General features: G+C 37.4%; 1 protein-coding gene across 1 annotated transcript in view; it reads left to right on the top strand.

Annotated features, from left to right (window-relative positions):
• CFAP47 (cilia and flagella associated protein 47) overlaps positions 1 to 21,932 on the top strand; it is a 502,957-nt gene that overhangs the window by 184,823 nt on the left and 296,202 nt on the right. The window contains exons 31-33 of the mRNA XM_052662737.1: positions 11,189 to 11,270; positions 14,378 to 14,506; positions 20,939 to 21,131. Coding sequence (XP_052518697.1) covers positions 11,189 to 11,270; positions 14,378 to 14,506; positions 20,939 to 21,131 — 404 coding nt within the window. The remainder of the gene's footprint in view (positions 1 to 11,188; positions 11,271 to 14,377; positions 14,507 to 20,938; positions 21,132 to 21,932) is intronic.

The following is a 21,932-nucleotide window of genomic DNA, read 5'->3' as shown; positions in this document are numbered from 1 at the left end:
AAAATCTTCATAAACCTCACTTGCAATGAGATACCATTGTTTTCAGAACCATTCCCAGTCTGTTGGACTCATTGATTTTTAAAATAAATTGTTCATATACTAAAAAAATATACTTAGAAAAACTAACACTTTACCCTTCATAAGTAAATTTAATTTCATTTGTGATTTCACTTCTTTTCTCTTTAAAAATTTATATCAGTATTTCTGAGCAACAGCATAAAGAAGCAATTCTGGAACAGTACACTGAAGTAGATTATGCCGGGGTCCAGCCCCGGTGGATCCAGGGAATTCGAAGTGGGGACGGTGTTGGCGAGGGAAAAACTTATTTATTTATTAACATAAGATTAGATTAGGAAGAAATAGTATAGTAGGAAAATTAAGTGGAGAAAAGAGGCTGATTAATTTGGCTTACGTGGAAAACCAATAAAGTTCCAGACAAGGAACTTGCACTGTCTACGTTGGGCCACAGGCGCCCACTTGAATATCGGAGGGTGCCCCGCCTTGGGCTCCCTCTCGCGTGGGTCTCAGAAGCCCGGGCAAGTAAGTAGATTCGGTGAGCCTCCACGTTCCAAGGGATCAGCCTGAAAAGGAGAGGGAGGGAGCAAGAGAATAAATTGACAAGGGGAGGCCAGGTTTGTGCAAAAACCCCCTCCAACTTTATTGTTCAAAAGGTGTTTATATACCCTAAATTTTACATAATGGAAGATACAGAGTCACGCAGGGGCAGCTGTAGTCCTGACCCTTTCTGTATATCTTTTTGTATACAAAAGGTCTCAGGTGATTGACATTATCTTCTGGCCCAGAGGCTTGCTAACACTTTTTGGCTCTCTTTCTTAATGAATGTTAATCTCGTTTCCCCTGAAGTGTTTTTCTTTTTTTTTTTTTATTTTTTATTTTTTTAAATTTTTATTTTTACTTTATTTTACTTTACTGTATTGGTTTTGCCATACATTGACATGAAGTGTTTTTCTTTAATCTGCATCTCCTTAAAGCACTAAAGTTACATCTCTACAGAACAAAGGTGCAGTGGGTTATAACAAAGAAGGTACTTAACTCAAAGATCTAATGTTGCTAATACCAGGTCTACTATTTGTTTTTCTATATACCAACTATATCTAAAAATAAAGGATATGAAAATTTGGCAGCCAGCATTGACTCAACAAATGAAACCTTTAATCAGTCCTATTCTAAAGATTTTGACTCCTCGGAAGCCCCTACATTCCCAGGATGTTTTAAGCTTCCTGTGCCTCCTGTGGTCAGGAGGCCTCAAACCATCACACGCGCAGCTGTACGAGTCCTGCAGGCAGGCTAGAAAGCCATCAGAGGGGTTTTTGGATTGAAACACTCTTTCAAATGCAGAAGACTAAAGCCCTGAATTGACTTTTTCCAGAGAATGTCAGAAGAGTGGAAGAGCAGGCAGATTCTTATTTTGGGGGGTACATGCTCAGGAAATGCCAGGGGGAAAACCTGAGATCTGACTCGACCTTGCACATCAGATCTCTGCCGCATGACCTTGTCACGGGTGGGATTCCTCACGCTGGCTCCCGGCAAGATTAAAAGCATATGACTTTTGAATCAAACAGATGAAAGTTTAAATTGTAAATTTTTTGTACTTCTGTGGCTTTGCATAAGTTATTAATACTTAATGTGTTTAAGACCCAATTTCAGTATCTATAAAATTGATGATGATAATTACTAAATTTCTTTGGTTGATGAAAAGTATTAGAAATAGAGACTTCCCTGGTGGTTCAGTGCTAAGACTCCACGCTCCCAATGCAGGGGGCCAGGGTTCGATTCCTGGTCATGAAACTAGATCCTACATATGGCAACTAAGAGTTCACATGCCAGAACTTAAACCTGGTAGAGCCAAATAAATAATTTTTTAAAGTATTAGAAATAATAAAATATATATTAGATGACCCATAGTAGATTTTTATTATTATTTTAAATAAATTATGATCTATGGCTTTGATATGCTGAAATGTTTTCTTAAATTATTCCAGTATGGTAACCATTCATGACATACCAAAAACTGACTCTTGTGATATTTCAGGAAATAGAATATTTTAAGAATCTCTTCATCTATTAGAAATAAATGTTTTATTGATATAAGAATGCTAGAAGGGACTTCCCTGGCAGTCCAGTGGTTAAGACTTTGCTTTCCAGTGCAAGGGTGTGCTTGCTCAATCCCTGGTTGGGGACCTAAGAACCAAAAGACATAAAGCAGTAACAAATTCAGTAAGGACTTGGTACACAAGTGCACATCAAAAAAATGGTGCACATCCAAAAAAAAAAATCTTTGAGGGGTTCTTTACTGGGTCTGGCAGCTGAAACTCAGTGCTAGGGTTGCCTGCAGTGACGCCCCCCAGTGGTCCCACCGGCACCACTGCTGCTTCCATCCCTTCACTTCTAGGCTGCACAGTGGGTACCCACGATGACGACTACAACTACCTCCTCAAAGCTGTCCTTATTGGAGATTCTGGTGTTGGAAAGAGTAATCTCCTGTCTCAATTTGCTCAAAATGAGTTTAATCTTGAAAGCAAGAGCACCATTGGAGTAGAGTTTGCAACAAGAAGCATCCAGGTTGATGGGAAAACAATAAAGGTACAGATACGGGACTTGCCAGGGCAAGAACGATACCACGGTACAGCATCAGCATACTATTGTGGAGCTGTAGGTGCCTTATTGGTTTATGACATTGCTAAACACCTCACATATGAAAATGTAGACTGATGGCTAAAAGAACTGAGAGATCACGCTGATATTATCATGCTTGTGGGCAATAAGAGTGATTTGCACCATCTCAGGGCAGTTCCTGCAGATGAAGCAAGAGCTTTTGCGGAAGAAAATGGTTTGTCATTCATTGAGACATCTGCTCTAGACCCTACAAATGTGGAAGCTGGTTTTCAGACAATCTTGACAGAGATATACCGCACTGTTTCTCAGAAGCAAATGTCAGACAGACGTGAAAATGACATGTCTCCAGGCAACAATGTGGTTCCTATTCATGTTCCACCAACCACTGAAAACAAGCCAAAGGTGCAGTGCTGTCAGAACACATAAGGCGTTTCTCTTCTCCCCTAGAAGGCTGTGTATATTCCAATTGCCAGGTCTGAGATTTAAATATATTTGTACTTCTTGTGGTCATTTTTCTGTTTATTACTTCCTCATACTTATGAATTTTTCCATGTCTTAAGTCTTTTGATTTTAGCTTTATAAAAACACCCATTTGTTCCAAATGACTGCAGCTTTTTTTCATGCTATGGCTTCACTAGCCTTAGTTTAATAAGCTGAATGTTTGAATTCCTCAATTATTGTTTACTTTTCTTCATGGAAGCTGTCACTGTAGGACATAATAGAACTTGATCCCTTGAAGTTCAGACCTATTGGTCTTGATTAAATCAAATTAAGAAGACTGTAGAAATAAGCTATCATTTTGCCACAGAGCAGCTTATAATTAACATACTCTCCTCTCAGTGCAGAGTATATTTCCATAAATCTAAGAATTGCTCTATAAACATAGCAGAATTTTGAGAGCATATAAATTTTCCATAATTCTGGAACTCAATTTCTAAAGTGCCTTAATAGGTTTATGTAGTTTAGTAAATTTTGTTTTTTAATTTTTGTAAACATCAAAGTGATTATAGAGGGGCAAACACTTTTTTCTGGAGAAGAATTATCTTAATCAACACAAAAGACTGTGATGATTTCAGTAGTAGCTGGGAACTGGAGAGACTCGTGGAATTCCATCTGAGATGCCTCTGTTACAGTAATCAGGCAGCCCAAGTCATTTAACTTATCTAATTTCCCAGCAGTATATAATGTGGCATTTTATTGCTCAGGCAATAACTAGTTTAATGCTCCTAGTATCCGAAGGCAAAGTGTTAATTTTGTCTTAAAACCTTCCAGTAAATGCAACCTAGTTTTACCACAATAGCCACCAGCAGGCATGGACAATTATTTTAACAATGCTGATTCTTGAGTTTTGTAGTATATTATGGAATGTAGTCCAGTTAAATATCTGGTTTCAGTATGTCTAAAGAATACAAGAGAGGTTAATTTCTGCTCAAGTGGTACCGCTTAAAGGCATGTATTCTTTTAGTATGTAAGATGAAATAGTACTTTGAGTTTAAATAGAGTGCATTTAGGCATTGTACAAACCTGAAAGTTTTCTTCCACTACATTATTGAAATCAATGGAGCAGCTCATTTCTCATTCTGAAATGTGCACACTAATATTTAGTTTCATTTTTTGTGGATAATATTAAGCACTTAACTCTGAAGTGTCTGAAAGTTGTGTCAAGTAAATTGATACTATTCAGGATGGTGGAATATCCCCAAAATATACATGTGTGTGGACTTGCCTAGATTGCTATGTTTCATAGTTAATCTTCTGTCTTTTGCGGTGCTCATGACATGAGGGGCGCACGAAAGGCATTGCTGTCAATTTAGTTTTCCTCTGTAGCCATTTTATTATTTTGGTGTATTGGTTATGAAGATACTACTATCTCCTTGTAAATCACTACTCTGTATTTTATGCATGCTCTGTAACTTGATTTTTTTTAAAGTTATTGATTTGGAATAAATTCACATTCTAATAAACAGTTATAGGGGGACTATTTAAAAAATCTTTAAAAAAAGAATGTTAGAAAACAAGTATTTGTCAAAGATGTCTGTGTTTTTTTAAATTTTTAAAATGTTATTGAAGTATAGTTGATTTACAGTGCTACGTTAATTTCTCCTATACAGCAAAGTGACTCATATATATATATGCATATATATGTATATTCCATATTCTTTTCCATTATGGTTTATCACAGGATATTGAACATAGTTCCCTGTAATGTATAGTAGAACCTTGTTGCTTATCCATTGTGTATATAATAGTTTTTATCTACTAATCTCAAACTCCCAATCCTTCCCTCCCTATCCCTGCTTTGGAAAACACAAGTTTATTCTCTATGTCTATGAGTCTGTTTCTGTTTCATAAATATGTTCATTGTATTTGTCTTTCTCTTTCTCACTTACTTCACTAGTAACGATAATAGGATGATTATCTCTATTTCCACTCATGTATGCTGCAAAGGACATTATTTCATTCTTTTTAGGGCTTCCCTCATTGCTCAGTTGGTAGAGAATCCGCCTGCAATGAAAGAGACCCTGGTTCGATTCCTGGGTCTAGATGATCTGCTGGAGAAGGGATAGGCTACCTACTCCAATATTCTTGGGCTTCCTTTGTGGCTCAGCTGGTAAAGAATCTGCCTGCAATGTGAGAGACCTGGGTTCAATCCCTGGGTTGGGAAGATCCCAACCTGGAAAGGGAAAGATCTGGAAAAGGGAAAGACTATCCACTCCAGTATTCTGGCCTGGAGAATTCCATGGATTAAGTCCATGGGGTCACAAAGAGCCGGGCATGACTAAACGACTTTCACTTTCATTCTTTTTATGCCTGACTAATATTCCATTGTGTAAATATATATATATATTTTTTTCCATGTTTTGTTGATTCATCTTTTAATGAACATTTAGGTTGTTCCCATGTTTTGGCTATTGTAAGTAGTGCTACAATGAACACTGGGGCCCTTGTACTTTTTTAAATTTAGTTTTGTCTAGGTTTAGGCTTCCCTCATAGCTCAGTTGGTAAAGAATCTGCCTATAATGCAAAAGACCTGGATTCGATTCCTGGGTCAGGAAGATCCCCTGGGGAAAGGATAGACTACCACTCCAGTATTCTTGGGCTTCTCTTGTGGCAATGTGGGAGACCTGGGTTCGATCCCTGGGTTGGGAAGATCCCCTGGAGAAGGGAAAGGCTACCCACTCCAGTATCCTGGCATGGAGAATTCCATGGACTACAGTTCATGGGGTCACAAAGAGTCTGACATGACTGAGTGACTTTCACTTTCACTTTCAGGAATAGACCCAGGACTAGGATTGCTGGATCATATGGCAACTTTAGTTTTACTTTTTTAAAGAGCTGTTTTCCATAGTGGGATCACCAATTTACATTCCCACCATGAATGTAGGAGGGTTCCCTATTCCCCACTCCCTCTCCAGCATTTATTATTTATAGACTTTTAAATGATGTCCATTCTGACTGGTATGGGGTGATATCTCATTGTAGTTTTGATTTGCATTTCTCTAATTCTCTAATAATTAGCGATGATGAGCATCTTTTCAGGTGTCTATTGGCCATCTGGATGTCTTCTCTGAAGAATTGTCTATTTAGGTCTTCTGCCCATTTTTCAATTGAGGTTTTTTTATTTTTATTTTTTAGTGTTGTTTTATTGAGTTGTAGGAGTTATTTGTATATTTTGAAATTAAGTTTTTGTTTGTCACATCATTTGCAAATATTTTCTTCCAGTCTGTAAGGTTGTTCAAGTGTGTCTTTATTAGGTAAAATGGGAACTTTATTTAAATTTTTATGAGTTTAAAACAGAAAACACATGACTTGTCTTTAAATTTTACCACTTCCTACACTTGGTCCTTGATGACTCATTCAATAAAAATGCTCTAATTCAATAAGGCAAAAAAATCATAATGCCATTATTTTAGAAGTTTAGTTTTGCTTTTAAAATCTAATGGAATGTTAAATGTGAACAAAAACAGAAGTCTGGATATTTAAATAAATCCTTATTGCTTGTGCATTATAAAAATCAAAGTTTTCTGATAGCATCATTAAACTCTATGCCCTTGTGATCATCATGTTATTCTTGGAGCATTGTTTTTGGCACAGCTCCCAGTAGGGTTAACATTAACATGAGTAGTTTCTGTTTTGACATTTTATGGTATGAAGATGCAGGTATGGAAGAATAATTTTGGCATTAAAGCCAAGGTATTCAAATTTATTGTTCTTTTATCAGCAAATGCATGCCTGTCAGTATATGTTGGCTGTGATAAAATTCTTCAACATTTAGAGAATGACAGTATGGGTAAGAAAATTGGGCCATTAATCCAAGATATATGTATATCTTTCATTATGGAAATAAATGTATTGAAGTTCAGAATAATCATAAATGTTATTAGCTTCCCCATGTAAATTTGATGTCAGCAAGTAAGAACTTTTGTACAAGTAAAATTATATGTTTTATGTGGTAAATGAGAAAGTATAATTTTACAGATTAAGTTTAAATTTTAATAAGTCATTTCAATTAATTTTGTTTTGTTCTACTCAGTGTAAACCCAGAAGATTCACATAGAAAACGTTGCATAAATGTAATCAAATGTAAAATGTAATCAAATCAGTGGAGCGTCAATCCTATAAAACTACTGACCACACATAAAATCTGTTGGCAAAAGATAATTGTAAATATTGTCTTATCAATTGATGAAATTAGGCCTTGAGATATATTAAAAATGCAAAGAATGAAATGAGACTCATACAGAGGAGGAAAACTAATTATCCCTTTACCCCTCTAAGTTTTTGGCTGAACTTCAAGAATAAAAGATTAACATGAGGAAAAAATCCCAGGTTTAATTATGTATGTAAGTAGTATGGTAGCCTCACAAAGATATAACTCAGAAGGCAGCCAGAATATTGAAATTTGTATGCAGTCCTGACCTAAGGTGTTTAAGGGTCTAGGGCTTCAAAGGGTAAGGCAGAGAGGTGGGGGTGGGTGGGATTTACTGGAAGATGAGAGGAGGCAATGTTTGATAAAGAAAGCTTACTCTGCCATGCACATGGGTCTCATGGGTGAGAAAGTTATCCCTGGTAATAGCTCTCTTCCTGGTACAGTCCCTCTTTCTAATGTAAATTTTGTTTATAAATGTAGATTTCCCTTACAAATGGAGAACTTTCTTCTGTTTTCAGATTTTCTCCTGTCTGCAGTTTTTCCAAATAATCACTATGCAAAAGAGGCATATTTTAGCGTGGCTTATTCTATTACCCCTCACTTCATAACAGCCTCTATAAAGTGCCGTTAAAGAACAGAGTAGCCAGTGGGAATTTGCTGTATGGCACAGGGAACCCAAAATCACTGCCCTGTCACAACCTAGAGGGGTGGGATGGGGAGGGAGGTGGCAGGGAGGTTTAAGAGAGAGGGGGCATGTGTACACCTATGGCTGACTCCTGTTGATGTATGGCAAAAACCATCACAATATTGTAAAGTAATTATCCTCCAATTAAAAATAAAGTAAAATTTAAAAAGAAGAACAATGTATGGATCATACTTTACTAAATAAATATTTCTATATTAAAAAAATAAAGCAACAACACAATTCAGCTGAGTAAATTTTAAAGTCCTTACTGCTATGCTAAGTCACGTCAATCTTGTCTGACTCTTTGTGACCCTATGAACCATAGCCTACCAGGCTCCTTTGTCCATGGGCTTCTCCAGGCAAGAATATTGGAGTGGGTTGCCATGCCCTCCTCCAGGGTATCATCCCAACCCAGGAATCAAAGCTGTGTCTCCTGCATTGGCAGGTGTGTTTTTTACCACTAGTGCCACCTGGGAAGATCTTACTGGCTTTCAGCAATTCATCAGCTAGTCAGCATTCAGTCTAGCACAGATAAAGAGCTCTGAAGAGGTATACAGGGCAAGAGATGTTTATAGGCAGAAGGGGGCAAGAACAGGAAGTTAAACTGAGGCAGTGAGAGGGAACATAATAAGTCATCCCCAAATGTCCCACTTTGGTATGGGAACTGTTTTGAGCAGATGGCAGTTGAGAACCAGCAGACTCATGAAAAGCTTTCTACCTCTCCCTTAACTGCCTAAAAGAATTTAGGTGGGGGGCCTGTACCAGGAAGGGAGCTATTACTAGCAACCACTTTTTACATCAGAAAGACTGATTTGCATGGCATGGCATGGCACAGGCTTGTTTACCAACATTTATACGTCCTATCTTCCTGTGAATTTTTTTCCTCCTCCTTGAAGCCCCAGATTCCTACCTCCTTCTCCTTAGCTCAGGATGGTATGTAAGCCTTAACTGCCTGACTACCTTTGAGTCTTCATGTCTTTGTGGGGCTCCCATAAGGGTTTCCCTTGTGGCTCAGCTGGTAAAGAATCTGCCTGCAATGCTGGAGACCTGGATTCAGTCCCTGGGTTGGGAAGATCCCCTGGAGAAGGGAAAGGCTACCCACTCCACTTCTGGCGTGGAGAATTCCATGGACTCTATAGTCATCCCAACCCAGGGATGAAACCTGTGTCTCCTGCATTGGCAGGTGTGTTCTTTACCGCTAGTGCCACCTGGGAAGATCTTACTGGCTTTCAGCAATTCATCAGCTAGTCAGCATTAAGTCTAGCACAGAGAAAGGAGCTCTGAAGAGGTATACAGGGCAAGAGATGCTGCAAAGAGTCAGACACAACTGAGCGACTTTCACTTCACTTCACAGTTATGTAGTTAAATTTGTTTTGTTCCCTGTTAATCTGTCCTATGTCAATTTGATTGTTAGACAAGCTGACAAATTTAGAAGGGAAGAAAGAAAAAATTTTCTGCCCTTATAGCAAAAAAAAAAAGATTAGTTATTCCAAGTTTACTTTCCTTTAGGGGATGGCAGGTCTGTCAGGCAAGTGACCTAACTAGTGCTGATCAGGTGATTCCTGATTGACTGGTTTACAGTTCCATTTCTGGGGGAGCCAAAACTAATTCAGTCTTGATTTGGTGGCATGGGGTTTAGTATAGGCAGCTCCATTGGGGGCTTGTTGTCTTGCCTTTAACAATGCAAAAATGCATTCTTCAGCCTCAATTTGTTACTGAGGGCCTACTCTCTGGTGAGCACTGGGGAATATTCAAATGAATACCCTCTGGTCTCCCTCTTCAAGCAACTCTCAGTTCTGTGGTTCCCTGATAGTTTTCCTTAGGCTTTCAGTTGCATTTGATAGAAGTGACTATTTTCTCCTCAAATCCTGTCTTGGCTTTGCATGCAAGGAAGTATTACAGTTTCTTCATAAGTCTCTGAGTTGTTGTCTTTGTTTTACCTCTAGGATTTCAAGTTATTGGGGCATCACCTCACTGAGTTCTTACATAGGCTTTAGTGTGGCTACTTCTAGGTAGTGGTGTACCATTATAATTAGATTTTATTTAAACCTATGGTAATTCCAGTGTAATGAAGATTCATAGGGATAATGTAAATGCAGACGGGAAATGAGAAGAGAAGAAATGACATTTATTTTCCAAACAAAGGAGCTTTATGTTTGTAGCGTGATTTCTTCCAGTAGCTTTTTCTGGCCCTGGGCCACAGCAAACTTGAAAACTCTGGAACCATGCTGTCTGCCTCACCTCCCACAAACAGGCCCTACCTCTTTTCATTCATCTGTGTTATCTTCAAGGTTTGAGCTTTCAGCATAATCTTTCTGCTTTTTCTTTTTCCCACTTGTCACTAGTTATAGGACTGCAAGCTGCTGAGGGTGTTTATAGAGTTAAATACTAGATCTGGCATTCTCTGTAAAATGCTAATGGTAAATTCTCTGTTAAATGCTTATAGTAAGCAGTGTTCGTTGCTCACTAAATGAGTTAGTGACACCCAAAATCCCACTGAGAAACACTCCTGCTATAATTATATTAGAGGTCTATAAAGTGGTTCTTGTAATACTGTACATGTATATGAAGACTTTTGATAAAAGTATTTCAAGAAATGTGACAGTGGAAAAAATACTATAAAATATGATAAAGTATATACATATATATTCTTTTAAATGTATAAAATAATATAAGTAGATATTTGCCATTTCAGGTACTACAAGTTTATATAATCAAAGAGTCTGCAATTTTTGGATATACTCTGGAAAAATAGGCGATGGTTTATGTTATTCTAATATATTAAGGCATATGTGGTGATAAGCATTCAATGAACATAGGGTAACTAATGATCTATCTAATTAATGTTTTATTGTGTTCAAACTTTTTGCAAGTATTTTTCAGTTTTATAATATTATAAAACAATAAAATGGTCTTGACAGTAGGGTCCAAGTCATATAACTCTCTATGTCCCATTAGCATGTAAATGTGTATGTGTATGGTTATAGATACTTAGTAAGTTATTTCTCATTATTAATTCTCTGAAGGAGACATTATATGCACATTTCATTGGTAAGGGAAGTTTTAAAATTATGTAAGTTTTAAATTTAAAAAATAAATTCAGTACATATATAAATTATATGACATTGAAATAATTTCATTAAAGTTCACATGCAAGTGATAGATGGATTGTGAGTATTCTATAATAATTTGTTTTTTCTTTTTTTTTATTTTAGAGCTCAAGGAGCTTGTATTTCTCATGTACTGCCAGAATTTCTACTTGAACCAGAAGATTACAAGAAGTGGATTGAAATTACGGTAAGGGAATTTAATTTCTGAGAAATTATTGAATTCACTATTATTGAATTTACTGGTTTTTGGCTTAGAATCCTTGATTTTTTTATTTATGAAATATATGAAATATCCCAAGGATTGCGCCTCTCCAGACAGTATGTGTGTGTGTGTTTAGACATATATATACATATATATATGCATATATATGCATATATATATGCATATATATATGCATATATATATGCATATATATATGCATATATATATGCATATATCAGCATGATCTATGCTCTATGATACTCATATATATATGCTCAGCATATATATATGCTGAGATAAATATATATTTCAGTTCAGTTCAGTCAGTTAGTCATGTCCAACTCTTTGCGACCCCATGAATTGAAGTACGCAAGGCCTCCCTGTCCATCATCAACTCCTGGAGTTCACTCAAACTCACATCCATTGAGTCAGTGATGCCATCCAGCCATCTCATCCTCTGTCGTCCCCTTCTCCTCGTGTCCCCAATCCCTCCCAGCATCAGAGTCTTTTCCAATGAGTCAACTCTTCGCATGAGGTGGCCAAAGTACTGGAGTTTCAGCTTTAGCATCATTCCTTCCAAAGAAATCCCAGGGCTGATCTCCTTCAGAATGGACTGGTTGGATCTCCTTGCAGTCCAAGGGACTCTCAAGAGTCTTCTCCAACACCACAGTTCAAAAGCATCAATTCTTTGGCACTCAGCTTTCTTTACAGTCCAACTCTCACATCCATACATGACCACTGGAAAAACCATAGCCTTGACTAGACGGACCATTGTGGACAAAGTAATGTCTCTGCTTTTCAATATGCTCTCTAGGTTGGTCATAACTTTCCTTCTAAGGAGTAAGCATCTTTTAATTTCATGACTGTAGCCACCATCTGCAGTGATTTTGGAGCCCCCCAAAATAAGGTCTGACACAGTTTCCACTGTTTCCCCATCGATTTCCCATGAAGTGATGGGACTAGATGCCATGATCTTCGTTTTCTGAATGTTGAGCTTTAAGCCAACTTTTTCACTCTCCTCTTTCACTTTCATCGAGAGGCTCTTTAGTTCCTCTTCACTTTCTGCCATAAGGGTGGTGTCATCTGCATATCTGAGGTTATTGATATTTCTTCCGGCGATCTTGATTCCAGCTTGTGCTTCTTCCAGCCCAGCATTTCCCATGATGTACTCTGCGTATAAGTTAAATAAGCAGGGTGACAATATACAGCCTTGACGTACTCCTTTTCCTATTTGGAACCAGTCTGTTGTTCCATGTCCAGTTCTAACTGTTGCTTCCTGACCTGCATATAGGTTTCTTAAGAGGCAGGTCAGGTGGTCTGGTATTCCCATCTCTCTCAGAATTTTCCACAGTTTGTTGTGATCCACACAGTCAAAGGCTTTGGCATAGTCCATAAAGCAGAAATAGATGTTTTTCTGGAACTCTCTTGCTTTTCCATGATCCAGCGGATGTTGGCAATTTGACCTCTGGTTCCTCTGCCTTTTCTAAAACCAGCTTGAACAGCTGGAATTTCACGGTTCACATACTGCTGAAGCCTGGCTTGCAGGATTTTGAGCATTACTTTACTAGTGTGTGAGATGAGTGCAATTGTGCAGTAGTTTGAGCATTCTTTGGCATTGCCTTTCTTTGGAATTGGGATGAAAACTGACCTTTTCCAGTCCTGTAGCCACTGCTGAGTTTTCCAAATTTGCTGGCATATTGAGTGCAGCACTTTCACAGCGTCATCTTTTAGGATTTGAAATAGCTCAACTGGAATTCCATCACCTCCACTAGGTTTGTTTGTAGTGATGCTTCCTAAGGCCCACTTGACTTCACATTCCAGGATGCCTGGCTCTAGGTGAGTGATCACACCATCGTGATTATCCGGGTCGTGAAGATCTTTTTTGTACAGTTCTCCTGTGTATTCTTGCCACCTCTTCTTAATATCTTCTGCTTCTGTTAGGTCCATACCATTTATGTCCTTTATCGAGCCCATCTTTGCATGAAATGTTCCCTTGGTATCTCTAATTTTCTTGAAGAGATCTCTAGTCTTTCCCATTCTGTTGTTTTCCTCTATTTCTTTGCATTGATTGCTGAGGAAGGCTTTCTTAGCTCTCTGCTATTCTTTGGAATTCTGAATTCAGATGCTTATATCTTTCCTTTTCTCCTTTGCTTTTCACTTCTCTTCTTTTCACAGCTATTTGTAAGGCCTCCCCAGACAGCCATTTTTTATTTGTCTAAAAATTTCTGTGGAGTTCCCATGCAAAATAGATTACATGGCTTTCTTAAATATACAGGTGATTGCTTCTTTTAAGGGACTTAGAAATGAAGAATGGTCTGTACTTATGTAAATTTTTTTTTAAAAATAGTTGTTTAGAATATATATCTTTCAAAGAAAATATTGGTTTATTTTCCCTGACAATTGCCACTTTCCTTCTTCAGTTTTAGTGGAGAATAGGGAGAAATTTAGCAAGATACTCATTTTTTTCGAATTATGCAATTCATTTTATGGAGACCTGTTGAGAAGAGGAATTGTCTTGAGTAGTCTGGAGGCTTTGAGGAAACTCTCTGTTAGTTGTAACACTGTTACTATAGTCACCACATGATGTTAGCACAAGATCCAGAGGCCTGTTCTTCAGCACTCTGCTGAGTTCCAGTGGCTTCCTCCAAAGGGTATGGCTCTTTGGGGGAGGTTCAGAATTCAGAATAATTTTGCATCTCATTTGACATCACCGACTTGATGGACATGAGTTTGAGCAAGCTTTGGGAGCTAGTGATGGACAGGGAAGCCTGGCATGCTGCAGTCCATGGGATTGCAAAGAATCAGACAAATACTGAGCAACTGAACTGACTGAACTGCCACTTTTGCCACAGAGTGACCTATCAGGTACAATAAATGAGTAATTCTATGACCTCAAATAGAGGCTGTGAGTTCTAGAAAGCTATCTATGTTGATAGTTTCTGTTACTGGCCCATGGAGAGTTGGAAATCTGGATGAATGGGTATAAAGGACATGTAAAGAAAATGTATATATATATATGCTAAGTAATTAAAACTTTGAATTTGCATTTCTCTTGCATTGTAATTAATATTTTAATATATTATTTTTTGTAGTCTTCCACTAGTATCTCAGCCAAGTTTTCCCATATACCTAAGGGAAAGCCTTCTGTTGTTATAGATATGACAGACTTTGAAGCCTGGAGTAAACGATCATGGACTGATGTATTCCTTCAGATATACAAGGTAACTGTTTTGGTTTTTTTGTTGTTGTTGATTTATATGAATAGTGTATTAGTTAAGGTTCAGGTAATGCTGCTGTAAAAAAACACAGTGGCCCAAATAAGATTGAATAATTATTTTTCTTTCTCATGAAATTGTGGAGAAGTGGTTTAGAAACAGTAGATGACTCTTCCATCCTCAGTACTGGACTTTCATTTCTGGACCCATTTCTCAGAACAGGGAAGTGCAGATAAAAGAGTAGAAAACAAGTAAATACCTTTTAAGGATATCATCTGAAAAGGGCATCATTTCCATTTCATGTTCCACTGGGCAAAATTTGGTCATATGGCTGCACCTAACTTCAAGGGAAGTTGAAAAACAGAGTCTCAAATTTGACGTGAAGTGAAGTGAAAGTTGCTCAGTTGCATCTGACTCTTTTTGACCCCATGGACTATACAGTCCATGGAATTCTCTGGGACTGAACACTGGAGTGGGTATTCTTTCCCTTCTCCAGGGGATCTTCCGAGCCCAGGGATCGAACCCAGGTCTCCTGCATTGCAAGTGGACTCTTTACCAGCTGAGCCACAAGGGAGGCCCAAGAATACTGGAGTGGGTAGCCTATCCCTCCTCAGTGGATTCCTGATCCAGGAATCAAACCAGGGTCTCTTGCATTGCAGGTGGATTCTTTACCAACTGAGCTATCAGGGAAACCCCCTAAATTTGATAAGTACAGGCATTTTCTAGTACCTAAAAAAGGAACGATTAAAGAATAGATGTTGATGAAAATTATGGTATCTGCCTCTAATGCTTAGTTCAGTTCAGTTCACTTCAGTCTCTCAGTCGTGTCCTACTCTTTGCAACCCCATGGACTATAGCACACCAGGCTTCCCTGTCCATCACCAAGTCCTGGAGTTTACTCAAACTCATGTCCATTGAGTCGATGATGCCATCCAACCATCTCATCCTCTGCTGTTTCCTTCTCCTCCTGCCTTCAATCTTTCCCAGCATCATCAAATGACTCAGTTCTTTGCATCAGGTGGCCAAAGTATTGCAATTTCAGCTTCAGCATCAGTCCTCCCAATGAATATTCAGGATTGGTTTCCTCTATGATGGACTGGTTGGATTTCCTTGCAGTCCAAGGGACTTTCAAGAGTTTTCTTCATCACTACAGTTCAAGTGGGTAGATTAACATAGCATAGCATAAATATTGCACCTTCATAAAAACATAGCATAAATATCGCACCTTCACACCCTATGTCTTTATTACTTCAACAAGTACTGTTTTCAGTCTTCTGGAATGATTTCCTAGGTTTTCAGATATGGTTCTGTGAATCTTGCCCACTAAAAACAATGACGGCTTTTGCTCTGCCCTCATAGATTGCAACCACAGATAGGGTGTACTGTAGGGTAGGAAGTTAAAATGAGGAAGAAATCAAATAGAAGCAGCAGTCAGTCACTCAAAGGAAAAGATGCAATTAAAATCCCAATAATGAGTAGTATATGTAAGACTCTTGTCACAAATGCTTTTTAAATGTTATGATCTTGTTTACTCTTTGTAACCAGTAATCCCCAGTTTAGAAATAAGGAAAGGTTAGCATGCATACATACTTTCTTCCAAGATTATCTGATGTAGGTTTCTGCTTTCTTCCTTATTGTTCTCTGCTGGGGAGCAATAGCCCAGGGCCCCTCTTGTTGCCCTCTGGCACTCTGAATCCCTCCACTGCAGCTAGCCCCCTAGGCCTACCCTCTACAGAGTTTGTTGTGCTCTTTGATTCCCAGTTATTCCCCCATCTCTACCTTTTCTTCCCCCGGCAACCTGCCCCGTCTATCTTGCTGGATGTCAAGAGGAGAAATCCTGTAATTTTTTTTTAGTAATTCCCACAAGAATGATGGGGGTATTAGTGACTCTCACCCAAAGATAGATTTGGAGGGGGGCGGGGGAAAAGCTATCTTCTTTACTTTCTTAACTCCAGCCTGCATCATATATAATTTTGTCTACTGATAAAAAGGAGCGACTCCAAAACAGAAGAGCTGCATATAGTTTATGGACAAACTAGTCCTACTCTTGGTTGTAGGCTTCATTCAACACCCATTCAGTTATTCACTCCCGCATGCATTCATGTATACGTCTAGTTGATTTAACCCATCTTCCCCAAGTAAAAGTCTATCAATTTAGATACCATGTATCACTTGTGAACTCAAAACTTAATAGTGTGCCTGCTACATAGTAGATGCTCAACAAATATTTGTTGAATGAATTTATTCAACAGCTATTATGATCCAGGTACTATACTAGACCCTGGGGGTATAAAAGTAAACTTGATATAGCCTGTCTTTTCGAGGATTTTGTGTCTTGGAGTGTGTAAGCAATTAAATAAATACAATTACAAGAAACTATGACAAATGTTATGACAAGGCAAACCCAAAGAACTAAGGATGAGTACACATAGAGAGGAACCTAACTTGCCTGTGCCTTGGAGAAGGTTTCTAGGAAAAAGATGAATTTAAACTGAGCCCTGAACAATGAGGAGGATTTGGCAGGCAAGGTGAGACATACTTTAGAGAGAAAGATAATACAATTTGTGTGACAGAGGTAATAGATGAGTTTTATTGGAGAATGAGGCAATAACATTTTTCAAGATAACGGAAATTCAAAGTGGAAATGCCTGGGGTTTGATAGAGAATTGTATATTCTGAGGAATAAACACAGTATGGCTGGGACTAAGAGGAGTAGACTATGAGCACAGTCAGAAAACAGATCGTGGTTGACTTCATAAGTCAAACTAAGGCATCTGAACTTCATGGATTTTAGCACAAGGTCAGTACAGAAATCTTGAAGGATTTTAAACACAAGATTGACATAATCAGTTTTGCATTCTATAGAAATCACTCTGGTACACTATGGAAACTGGGATTTTTTTAAAATTATTGAAGTACAGTTGATTAACAATGTTATGTTAGTTGCAGGTGTACAGCAAAGTGAGATCTATATATATATATATACACACACACACATATATATACACACAGACAGACATACATACATACATACACACACATACATGCATACATACACACGCACACACACATAATTTCTTTTTCAGATTCTTTCCCCTTATAGGTTAGTATAAACTATTGGGTATAGTTTCCTGTGCTATACGGTAGGTCCTTGTTGGTTATCTACCTTATGTATAGTTGTGTGTATATGTTAATCCTATCCTAATTTATCCTTCCCCCCGCCCTTTCCCCCTTGGTAACCATAAGCTTGTTTTCTATGTCTGTGGCTCTATTTCTGTTCTGAATATAAGTTCATTTATATTATTTGTTTCTTAGATTTCACATATAAATAATATTATCTAATATTAATCTTTCTCTGCCTAACTTCATTTAGCATTATACTCTCTAGGTCCATCCATGTTGCTGCAAATAGCATTATTTTGTTCTTTTTTGTTGCTGAATAATATTCCATTATGTTCCATATAATATTCCATGTCTTCTTTATCTATTCATCGGTTGATGGACATATATGTTTCCATGTTTTGACTATTGTGACTTGTGCTGATACTGAGAATACTTGTGGTAGTAGGAAAGATGAGAAAAGAGCAGCTTTCATAAATAATAGGCATAGAAATGAGGAATTGGTGAATGACAATAACTTATGGAAGTGAAGGAGACAGAGGAGTCAAAGACCACAGTGAGCTTTTGGCTTGGGTGACTGAGTGGAATTTGTTCCCAGTCACTGAAAGACAAGACAAGGGATGTTAATAGGATTTTGTTCAGGGCAGACAGAGGGACATAGCCAGAGAGCATGATAAATTAATTTTCGTCCTGCTGTATCATGGTGCTATGTGTAATTACCAGATGGGTTGATCCTTTTGTCTGGAAACTGATCTGAATTGGCAGCATGTAGTTGAGATTCTTCACTGATTCAGTGATAGACTCATAGGCATGGATGGTTGCCCTATAGACCATCTGTAGAGCAGTGTTTCTCCACAGATTGTATCTGAAGCATGTAGCTCTCAGCACTCTATTAAATCAGTAGTGGATTGACAGTTTCACTTTAAAAAAGCAAGCAGCATTGTTGAGATGTTTCACAAGTTAGAAATAGAAAACTGTGGTTTTCACACAAATCCCTTTAGTTTTTAATTGTCTGTTTCCTATAGGTCATACATGCACCTTAAGAATGCCTTTGTCATTTCTTCTTTGCTAATAGTTTAGATAAGAGGATATAGCTTGTCTTAACCAACTTGATTTTATGTCATTTGGTTATTTTTGCTTGTTAAATTTGCATGTTTAGTTGTTGCCATTTCCTTGCATTATATTCCCAATTCACAAAAATGTGTTGATAACTTAAAAATGGGTCACTGAAGCATAAGAGAAGTGAAAACAGTAAGAGAAACACTTAAACTCAGAATGATCTTCTAAATATAAACTCTATTACATAAAGAGGGCTTTCATGTAATATAAAGGATGAATCTGTATGTGCTATAAGAATTGAATGTCATATTTCTACAAAAGAACCTGGAAAATAAAAAGGTGATCAGATGTATAACTGAATAATAAGTTTAATTATACTGTTTATTCATTTGTTCCCAGTGTATTATCTGTCAGAAAGGTTTTGTTTTTTTTTTTAAATAGTACACAGTTCTGTCAAATATATTGATATTTTTAAACTAAGAGCAATGATCTTTCTGGTTAATTAAACACATTTTCCCCAAACCAATTTAAAATCTCCCTATAATAAAATAGGAATACTTGTTAGTAAAGGAGGCAAGATACCAATTATACCGAAACATTATTCAGAATTATATACCTCTGTAGAAAACAAACAAAAATTGTACAAGGGATCATATTGCTGAAGAATATTTTAAATGAGCTTCAATAAAATATGATTGGCATGAAAGCAAAATTGGTGAAATTCTTTTATTAAATAAATTTGCAGGATGGTCCATAATGTCACTGGAATGCAATGTGGAAACACAATTATTCTCACATGCAGTAACAGATATTGCAGTTTATTTGGATATAGCCATGTATAGGGAATATATGAATAACTCTCCACATCTGTAATAAGTATATAGTCACCCCTGGATATTGAAGGGTGATTGATTTTAGGATCCCCCACAGAAACCAAAATGTGAGCATGCTCAAGTCTTTTATATACAATGGTATGATATTTGCATAAAACCCAGGCACGTTCTCCTATATACTTTAAATCTCCCATATACTTAAAATTATCTCTAGATTACTTATCATACCTAATGCAATATAAATGCTCTGTAAATTGTTGTGAATACAGCTTAAATGTTATATAAATAGTTGTCAGCATGGGACAAATTGAATTTTTTGCTTTTTGTATTAATAATTTTGAATATTTTCTATCTGTGGTTGGTTGAATTTAAGGATGTGGAACCCACAATGGGGAACCAGTTGATATGAAGGGTCGACTGTATGTGCAAGAAGTATATGATGACATTTTCTTCTCTTTATCAGAGAAAGTCCATGCTTTATGTAGAGTGATCCTTTGTTATTTAAAGATTAATTTGTAAGATTCCTAGAGAAAATCCATCAGTGGTGAATATTAATAGAGAATGAGTCATTGGTCACAAGAAGAAAAGGTGTTGCAAATGAACTCTTATTCATAGGGAAATGTGGGATTAAAAATATGCCTCTGTCATGAATACAGTGTAAAAGGAAATAGAAAAAAAGTTATGAACACTGTCAAAATAGCACTACTGAGTTAAATATTTTTATCATGACCTCTGTGAATTTAACAGCCTTCTTTCCAATGTTGAGATGTACTAGTTTTGCAGGGAAGGTCACTCTCATGCATTATTCCAATAAGAGTGAGATTAAAAATAATATAGCACTGATGTTTTTCTGTATATCCATTTCCATTTTAAATGACTGGCTCAAATGACACATCAAGTTATGCATTACATGTCCTGGATATGCTATACATATATCTATAGGATTTGAGATGGTTTTTAATGTGGGTACAAATTACTAGGCATTGAGAATTTGTTTCCAAAGATTTATTTATGTATCTCCTCATCTGACTGTTAGTTCCTATCTCTTAATATCCTTTGTAATAAACCAGTTCTGAGTTCTTTGAGCTGCTCTCACAAATTAATTGAACCCAAAGAAGGGGTTGTTGGAACCTCCAACAGATAGCCCATTAGTCAGAAGCACAGGTAGTGACCCGGGCTTGTGATTGACATCTGAAGTGGAGGACAGTCTTATGAGACAGCTCTGTTAACCTGTGGGCTCTGATGCACCCTTTGCATACATGGTGTCAGACTCGAGTTGAACTGTAGGACATCCAGTTGATGCCAGAGAATTGCTTGGTGGTATCTGTTTACTCTCTGCTTGGTAGTATTTATTCTCTAAATACTAATTTTTACTTTGCCATTCCAGTAGTAAAAATTATCTCTCTCTCTTTTACCCAAATTTCAGGTTCTGGTACTATCCCGAATTGTACCATATAGCATCAGTAACCTGCCCCCTGTATATATGCAAAATTCACCAAAAGTCAATGCTTATTTTGCATCCAGCAACATATATTCTGATCCTGAAAGGATTCTGCTTAGCTGGATGAACACAAATTATGAGAACACCCGACATGTTATTTGGAAAAACTGTCAAAAAGGTGAGAATTTTTTTTGCTTTAATTATCACAGATTGTAGTCTGAGAATATGCAAGGAGCCATAGAACTGAACGCAGAATCCGTGGATTCTAGACCCAAGTGCAGCATGTATTCTGTTCTACAAGTAGGATGTCCTATAACATTTTCAAGACCAGTTTCCTTACATGTGTCAGGGAGGGGAAAGTTCTTCTCTACTTGTCTTGAATTCTTGTGGCTGGACTAATAATAAATTTAACACAAAACAGATTTAACAGGAGAATAACAAAATTTAATCATGTGCATGAAGGTCTCATAGAAATGGGACCTAAAAAGTGGTCGAAGCACAAACCTTTTATACTTTTTAGACAAAGAAGCAATAAATTTGTGAGGAATTGACAGGACAAAGAAACTCCTCCTTAATTAGTGAGGAGTCTGAACAGAGTGTGGGTTTGAGGTAGTCAGTTAAAAAAAGTAGCGAGGTTTGTCCAAACAGGCTTCCCTACCCAGATTCCCCGTCTCTGGTGGTAAGGGTGTCCTTCTGCCTCCAGAGGCAGGGAGAGCATCTTACACATGAAAGATTTACCTTCTGCTTTCAGGGAGACAAGCGGTGGGAGGATCAAAGTGTCCCTCTTTCATTGGCTGTTTCTTAAGTAATTTAAATTCAGAGTAATCAGTATGCATTGAGGCACATTTTGGAACAGCCTGCCCTGGGCCCCAACAAATTTAAAATGGAAATAATAAAAGATGCATCTTTAATTTATTTAGAAGAATAAATGATAAAAATTATGTAAAAATGCTCTAGAAATGCAAGATCGTCTTAATAA

Source organism: Budorcas taxicolor, chromosome X (genome assembly GCF_023091745.1).
Source record: "Budorcas taxicolor isolate Tak-1 chromosome X, Takin1.1, whole genome shotgun sequence".
NCBI classification, from domain to species: domain Eukaryota; kingdom Metazoa; phylum Chordata; class Mammalia; order Artiodactyla; family Bovidae; genus Budorcas; species Budorcas taxicolor.
This window is presented reverse-complemented; position numbering and strand designations above follow the sequence as displayed.